This window comes from Chanos chanos, chromosome 12 (assembly GCF_902362185.1).
Source record: "Chanos chanos chromosome 12, fChaCha1.1, whole genome shotgun sequence".
NCBI classification, from domain to species: Eukaryota; Metazoa; Chordata; class Actinopteri; order Gonorynchiformes; family Chanidae; genus Chanos; species Chanos chanos.
The window spans coordinates 21,171,740-21,180,776 of record NC_044506.1 but is presented as its reverse complement, the minus strand read 5'-3'; the positions used below and the strand labels follow the sequence as shown (position 1 = coordinate 21,180,776).

The following is a 9,037-nucleotide window of genomic DNA, read 5'->3' as shown; positions in this document are numbered from 1 at the left end:
TCAGAGAACAGCGTAATTGAAGGCCTCTCCGTATCCCGCCTCCCGCATGTACTTCTCAATGTCCAGAGGTTCAGGAACACGGAGAACCGTGCTGTCGTTGGCACTTCTCTCCCCTGATTGGAGTTTTTGGATCAGTTCAGCCAATGGCGGGCGATCCTGTGGGACCCACTGACAGCAGGCTTTAATGAGGGAGTAACTGAAAAAGAAAATGACTGTTACTGGTATTGTTACTGTAATGGAAATTATGCAACTTCCTATTGTCTGATTCTGTTCTTTCTCTGTCAAATTTACATGTCTATACGTGTGTGTGTGTGTGTGTGTGTGTGTGTGTATGTATGTAGGCGTGTGTGTGTCTGAGCATCTGAGTGTGTGTATGTGTGTGAGTGTATTTGTGTGTGTGTGTGTATGTATGTATTAGGGGTGTCACGATATACCGGTATTGATGATAACCGTGATATTTAAAAAAGGAAATATTGATATCGATATCCCGTTAATACTACACAAATGACAATATTGTAAACCTGAGATACGCTTTCACGAGAAAATGCGAATATGATTGCGCCACAGCAGTCTTAACAGTGGAAATACTCTAACTGTCTCTAATACTCTAACTGTCTCCAGCTGAAGTGTAGACATGGAGCACAACACCACTGAATTCAACTATCAGCTGCCACTGTGTGCAGTCCCTCGTCATAGCACTAGAGACCTAAAACTCCCCCCTTTCATTTTCAATGGGAAAATAAGCATTTAAAATGGCAATTAAAAAAAAACAAGCAGACCAATCAAACAAACAGCAGTCAACAATCATAATACTTAAAGAGAGCACCAGCAGATCATGAGCTTTGCTGACAATCGCCGGGCTATGTACATCCAGCAAGCGTATTAATAACTAAAAAACAAATAGTATTGTTAAATCTGAAACACATGAGGAGAGTTCCATTACACTGGCTTAACAGTACATTACATCACCTCAGGTCACTGCTTGCCTGATGCTAAAGTGTTCCTACAAAATACCAAACATGTATGTCAAGTTTTCAACCAATCATTACAACGGGAGTTAAACTATGTGTTGTGTCTTGTTTTTCCGCTGGGTCCTTGTGACCCCTGGTTACATTCTCAATGGGAAATTCAACAATTAAAAACAGCAATTAAAAAAAATGAGTGGACCGATCAGTTAGCTGCATAAAGCACGCTACCTGGCATTAGGATGGACCTGTAACCGCTGGAATAGGATCGGAATCGTGAAAACTGTGGGAGTAGAAATGCAAGCTCCCCACAAGTGATTTTGTTTCAGTTGACCTTGTATTGATGGCACATGTTAGGCCTTGGGGTCCTTTTATTATTTTTTTTATCAGTCCAACTGATTGCCTTTTCACCATCTATTATGTAGCGTAATTGTCCTTTTTGTGCACTTTTGAACAGTTATGGTTACAGACTCTCCGCCTCACTACACTCATATTTTCAGTGTAATTCATTTGCCAAAAAAGAGACAAAACACACAATAAACAAATTTAAAAGATGAATTTGACTGACAGCATTATTATTATTATTTTGTTCAAATTTTCTATAGATATCATGATAATATCGTTATCGTGAATTCTTTTGGCCACGATAATCATGTAGTGAAAATCTGATATCGTAACAGCGCTAGTATGTATGCATGTGTGTGTGTCTGAGCATGTGTGTGTGTGTGTGTGTGTGTGTGTGTTTGTGTTTGTGTTTGTGTGTGTCTGTGTGTGTGTGTGTGTGTGTGTGTCTGTGTCTGTGTATGTGTATGTGTGTGTGTCTGTCTCTGTCTCTGTCTCTGTGTCTGTGTCTGTGTGTGTATAGTAGTTGTTATTTACAGAGTATTGGAGCAGTTCACTGGCCTCTTCACTGTCTTTCCTCGCTGTAAATACTGCAGCAGCTCACTGGCCATGATTCTGGGGAATGGAGGGTCACCTAGAGAAGAACAGAAATACAGGAATGTGCCTGGAGCCAGATCCCCAAACTGTCCAATCACAGCCTCTCCTCTCCTCTTTATGAATACGTACTAGGTTAATGAAAACAACACTGCAACAACTATATCTGGTCTATTAGAGAGGAAGTACACTCTTGTTGACATATAAACTAGTTTGACAAGTTCCTCTCTGAAAGTAAATAGTCAACATGATTTCCTCTGATGCGTTATTTTAGTGCATCTGTATGTGCCAGTGTTTTGTGTTGTTTACATTTGTGAAATACAGTAAGCATAGCCATGACTTTCACAAGCTGACTGAGCTAAAATAACTTTATGGTCTGTCTTATACAGTAAAAGAAGCTGTTTAGTTTCATCTACCATGAGAATGAATTAGATCAAAATTAAAAAAAACCTGGCCTGACAGGAAACAGGACAAATTTTTTATGTCCATTTAACAGTTAAAGAATAATTTACCTTAAATGCACTATTACCATGGTATGGTATGGTGCATTTTAAGGTACATCAATATACTTTTGCGAGAGTTTAGGATGAAAGTATATTATTGTCCTGTTTAATGAATATATGTATATGTAGGAGGTTTTGGGGGATGGTAAAAGATATTCTGATGGTTTTCTTTAGATAAATAACACATACAGAAATAATTTTCAACTCACCTAGTGTTGCCATTTCATAAAGCAGGATGCCAAACGACCAGCTGGAAATGAGGGAACACCGTTATGACATCTGAACACTTATGATCAGCGACAACATGTTACATGACCGCGTTTTTACAAAACCTTTACTGAAACACGTGGATAGGCTACTTCAGACAACATGTGTTATTGCTGGTTATGAAGAGGACTGAAAAGGACTGGGTGATGACATACACATCGCTGCTATGGGAGTGCGGTCGGTGGGCCAACACCTCTGGAGCCTGCCACTTGCGAAGTTCCATATCCTCCAGCTCCCCTGGAGTTCCCACTTCCAGCCTTCGTCGAAAAGCCGGACCCAGTCCCCACAGTTTAACCGTGAGGTCACGTCCAACCAACACGCTCCGGGCTCCGATGTTGCCATGGATGCAGTTTTTGCGATGTAAATATTCCTGTGGTTTTAGAGTGAGCAATAGAGTTAGAACGAGGGAACGTCTCAGAGCAGATTATAAATGACAGCGGCTCGGTGTGTGACATTCAAAGCTGGATAACGGATGTTGATGTCCTTACGGACATAAACACGAGGCTTAGATGGATGGATGAAGCTGTCAGTGTTGAGAGAACGAGAGAGCGCGGGAGAGAGTCCTCAGAGAAAGATTCACTCCATACATCACATTTGACACTGATGATGGAGTGATGGTTAGTTGTTACAAATATGTCTGTCATGTAGTTTTACCAGCTTTGGAAAAGAACGAGGACGCTAAGCTAGGGAGAAGCAGCTTTCTGTCGGGGCTGTTCACATAAATGTTAGTATCCCGTCCATGTGAATCATGACGAAAATACTTAGTGTTTTTGTAAAAGGTGGGTTATCCTTTTTTAACAGAGAGCTACTGACCAGAGCAGACGCGACCTGTCCTGCCATGGTGAAAATGCGTTTCTCCGTCAGGTCACATGGTCTTCCCGCTGTTGGATGGTCCTGTAATAGAGTCTCCATTAGTCTAATTAAAAAACGTGACACATGGTAAATATTTTGAAGCCCCGAGGCAAATCCGCAAGACTTTACTCATTTCTTCAGAGCTAGTACAATTCTAATCACCAAAGAGAATAAAACAACAGAGGAGAACTGGACGACAAGTACTTTGTCAATTCATCCAGTCTTCTGTCTGCTCTGTCGGATATTTAGAATGTGTGACACTTTCACACGTACCATACGTACAGTTTACAACCCACAACTGGTCTATGTCACGGATGGGCTTAACTTTATTGTCATTACATTGACAGTAGTCTGATGGATAAGTGTGCAATAAGTAAAATGTTTTCAGATGTTAGAGCAAACTTGGGGCAACATGATCCAAATTATCATTAAATAAATTATAACTGAAAACAGAAACTTATAACTGAAATAGTTTCCCTTTCATAACTTTCAGAACAATCTAGACTGTATGTGGTAATATATGCCACGTTGCTAGTTTGGACTCTACATTAGGAAGGCTCTAACATCTGAAAACATTTTAGTTATTGCACACTTAGCTGATAGTACACTGTTAATATAAAGACAATAAAGCTAACCACAGCACCTGACTGTTTTGATGGTAAATGTAGTCTATATTACCTTGACCTGCCTACATCACTTCCTGTCCATTGTCTTGCGCTGTTTACCGATACCATTATACCCAGTCCTGAAAACTGTGGTGACGTACCTCCCTGCACCTCCACAAGAAGCCCAGCAAATCTCCGTGCCCCAGCTCCTCCATAACGATGGTGAGCGGTGTGCGGCGTGAGACCACGCCTACGAGGGCGGGCAGGAACGGATGAGGCCCCAGTTCAGACAGGAAGTTGCCAAAGTTGATGAATGACTGTCTCTCGTCAGCGTCGGCAGTTTCTGCAGAGGGAACGGAGTGTGAGCAGATAGATTATCTTCATTTAGAACTCCTAATCTAAAGAGAGGATTTGTACATGCAACATGTAAAATTTCTACAGAAGTTTTTGGATTTAATCACTTTGTTCAATGAGCTGAGAGACATGGCTAGGGAAGGGTGGTCTGCTTCATTGTATACACACACACAACTCAGACAGGCAGAATTACCCATCACTCTGAATGAACCTCCCTTCATTCTACAGGATATAATCCCGTAATTCCAAGACATAATCCCATTCAGGTTCTGTACCTTTGAGGACTCGTAGGATGACTGCTCGTCTGTCTACGCTCGCCCTATGGAGAGAGATGGAGCCCTCTGGTCTTACAGAGAAGGACAAGGGGAGAGGAGTGACCAGACGGAAGGAGGTGCTGTGCCACTCCGTGGGTCCGCTCTGCGGAGGTGTAGGTTTAGTATTGCGCGCATGAGTTTGCACTGTCATGGGAAGAACTTCTCCCTCCATAGGGTTCAGCTCAGGGGGAGCTTCAAACAGAGAAATGGAGAGATAGAGAGAAGAAAAGTTGGAATTAGTGATGTTTCGTGCCTAAGTGTCAGATTAGTATGCACATACCGTAACTACACACACACACACACACACACACACAGATAGTGGGAAAAAAGGCTTACCATCAATGCCTCTGAGATGTTGGCGGTGAGTGTGGTTTCGTCGGTGATTGTGGTGTTGTTGGTGTGTGTGATGGTGCGAGTCTCTGTGACGGTGTTGGTGTGTGTCGCGGTGTTGGTGTCGGTGTGCGCTGTGGTGGTGATGTGTAACATGCTTTGTTTGGGCTGAGTCAGAGTTGGATGATTTCGCTGCACAGCATCTCAGGATGAACACAATGAGCAGAAGGATCAGGGAAATGGAAAGTAGCAAAGCAGGTACCACTATGATATCCAGCTGATACTCTCTGACCACTGGAGGAGAGAAAGAGAGAGAGAGACTATATTGAGTATTTGTTTTTATGACCTTGTAAACTGTTATAGTGTTATAGTTATAAGAGAATGATGTAACTGTATTATAAAACAGAGGATCCAGATAAAGTAATTAGTAATTTAGACTATAAAGACATTTTTGCCATGTGGTCACAGACCTCCTGTCACAACTAGATATGAGTAAACACTTTTCCCAGTTCAATATATCAACCAACCAACCAAACAACCAATGTATCAACCAACCAACCAACCAACTAATCCACCAACCAACATATCAACTAACCAACCAACCAACTAACCAACCAACCAACGTATCAACCAACCAACCAACCAACTAATTCACCAACCAACATATCAACTAACCAACCCACCAACCAACCAATGTATCAACCAACCAACCAACCAACTAATCCACCAACCAACCAAACAATCAACTAGTCAACCAACCAACCAACCAACCAACAAACAAAGCTTTACATCCATCATGTTTCCAGATAGCACAGGAACTTTCTGCTTTTGTCATTTACTGTGTAAGCTGTTCCTTTGAATAATTAATTAATCTTTTATGGTGTTTCTTTCTGTCTCTGTCCCTAACCACTGCACACATTCATTGGTGATCTTGACACACACTGGCTGTACTAAAATGATCATAAACAGTTTACTCTGGATGCTAGAGAGTGATAATGGCAGATGAGGACGGTGAGTAAGTTTCTGTGTGTGAATAGTGTATGTGAAGTCTGAGCTCTCTCTCTTTGTCTTTTTTAACCTGTGACAGCTAAGGGACAAATATAACACCTGACCACTGCAACACCAGCCCTCTTCTCAACAGATCCCCACATCCCTCAGTTCCCCCATCAGTGACACTCCTCATCAGTGACACTCCTCATCAATGACACTCCTCATCAATCACACTCCCTCATCAGTGACACTCCTCATCAGTGACACTCCTCATCAATGACACTCCTCATCAATCACACTCCCTCATCAGTGACACTCCTCATCAGTGACACTCCTCATCAATGACACTCCTCATCAATCACACTCCCTCGTCAGTGACACTCCTCATCAGTGACACTCCTCATCAATGACACTCCTCATCAATCACACCCCTCATCAATGACACTCCTCATCAGTGACACTCCTCATCAGTGACACTCCTCATCAGTGACACTCCTCATCAATGACACTCCTCATCAGTGACACTCCCTCATTAATGACACTCCTTGATCAATGACACTCCTCATCAGTGACACTCCTCATCAATGACACTCCCTCATCAATGACACTCCCTCATCAGTGACACTCCCTCATTAATGACACTCCTCATCAATCACACTCCCTCATCAGTGACACTCCTCATCAGTGACACTCCTCATCAATCACACTCCCTCATTAATGACACTCCTCATCAATCACACTCCCTCATCAGTGACACTCCTCATCAATGACACTCCTCATCAATGACACCCCTCATCAGTGACACTCCTCATCAGTGACACTCCTCATCAATCACACTCCTCATCAATCACACTCCCTCATCAATCACACTCCCTCATCAGTGACACTCCTCATCAATCACACTCCTCATCAATGACACTCCTCATCGGTGACACTCCCTGATCAATGACACTCCTCATCAGTGACACTCCTTGATCAATGACACTCCCTGAGCAATGACAGGAGTATATTTCTATTGACTGTCTTTCCCCTCAGGGTGATTTCATATCGAGGAAAAAAAAAACTGTGGAGTTTTTCACGGTCCCTTTACACTTCAGAGACAGAGTGGAGTTTTTCACGGTCCCTTTACACTTTACAGACAGAGTAGAGTTTTTCATGGTCCCTTTACACTTCACAGACAGAGTGGAGTTTTTTACGGTCCCTTTACACTTTACAGGCAGAGTGGAGTTTTTCACGGTCCCTTTACACTTCACAAACTGTAAATACAGGCTCAGCCCATTTTTCTCTCTCATTATTTAAAGGCATCTGAAGGTCACATCTGAGACAATATCAAACCTAGTTTTAAACCGATTCACATTACAAGGGAAATATTCCCTTCCTAGATATGGCAGACCAGAAACATACTTAAGAATATGAAAATGTACTTCTTGTGAATGTAGTTCACAGTAAGTATATTAATACATTTTTAACACGTGGAATGGAACATATTTAATGTAATTTTTGGCATGTCTTTGACATCAGGAAGGACTGAGGTTAAAAGATTTATTCATTCTTCACCATATCACGACATGAATCCATCCTATATTTATGTTGCGTTTTCACTTTTAATATGAGGAGCAATATGAAGGTCTTGCTGTGTGAGTTTGAGGAACACATTTCTGCATGATCAAAGGAAACGCAGAGATGTCATACTGAAGCCACCGCCACCACACCCTGACAGTGCAGTGTGGGTGGGCTTAAAGCAGTCCAGAGTCACACACAATGCCCTGACATTCCTTCCAAAACCACGCCTTCTGTTCCTTAACACCAACACACCGAAACCGCTGCTCGTAGATCATCTCTCTACAAACGTGGCAGGTTTCGGTCAAGTATTGTATATTTCAACATCAAACTGCGCTGTGTGACGTACAGTTTTTTTTTTGTTTGTTTTGGGGGTTTTTTGGTGACAGGCTATCCATTAGACCTGTGCTTTGTGTAACATGTTATTTATCTGATTATGTCAGGCTAGGCTCTGTCTGTAGGTACGGCTGGTGTGAATGGTAGGGATCAAGTTCTGGTGCTTTCGTTTGTTCCAAACACACAGATACTCCTGACACGCTCCTCACATGACGAAATTTTCCACTGACCAGTATACCAGCAACGAATATGGTGGACCACCTTTCCAACTGACACTGTGATGTCAGTGAACAGCATCATCATCTCAGGGGCGGAGCGGAACTTTCTAGGGTTAGTCCCAATGCTTCAAACTTTCAACATGCAAAACCAGGGTGTGACTGACAGGCAACCAAGAATGCTCTCTAAACCTGCTGAGTCCGCATCAGGAAGCAAATCAAGTCATAGAAGATTTAAAAGTTTGATGTGTAGGTGGAGAGTGAAAGAGAGAGAAAGAGACAGAGAGAATGATTGACAAACTAAGAGACAGAGACACAGAGAGAGAGAGAGAGAGAGAGAGAGAGAGAGAGAGAGAGAGAAGGTTATCAGAAAGAAAGACAGCACTGAGAGAATAGATATTAAGTGGAAAGAGGAGAGAACTGAAAGACAACTTACGGCAGAGGGTGTCGTTTGCTGCACACAGGTTGTCTGAGTAAGACGCCATCCTGTCAAATGAACACAGAGAAATTCATCAGAACTCTGTTCACAGCTCACACTGACGTGATCCATCTTTACCTGTATTTGCATGTGTGCACACTAACATTACTATGGCATCTGATCTGTTAGACAGATATAACACGTATGGCCTGAGAGCCACTGGCGTCTACGTTCAGTGTGGTTCACTTTACTGTCCACATAATTTTCCCACAAATCTATTTTAACAGACTTTTTAAACCTATAGTTAACTCAATACTTTTTTACGTACGCATTTGTAAAATACCTTAAATATACGTTTGCTCATATCTAAGAAGTGCTCCAGTTGCTGTGAA

At 42.2% G+C, this 9,037-nt stretch overlaps 1 protein-coding gene across 1 annotated transcript; it reads right to left on the bottom strand.

Annotated features, from left to right (window-relative positions):
* Positions 1-8,712, bottom strand: styk1a (serine/threonine/tyrosine kinase 1a). Its single transcript, XM_030789475.1, has 9 exons — positions 8,664-8,712; positions 5,133-5,420; positions 4,758-4,988; positions 4,290-4,471; positions 3,485-3,565; positions 2,827-3,041; positions 2,614-2,654; positions 1,845-1,941; positions 1-196 (listed from the first exon to the last, which is right to left on the bottom strand). Exons 1-9 carry the CDS (start codon positions 8,710-8,712, stop codon positions 1-3), a joined length of 1,380 nt encoding a protein of 459 aa, XP_030645335.1.
* Between the last annotated feature and the right edge of the window lie 325 nt (positions 8,713-9,037).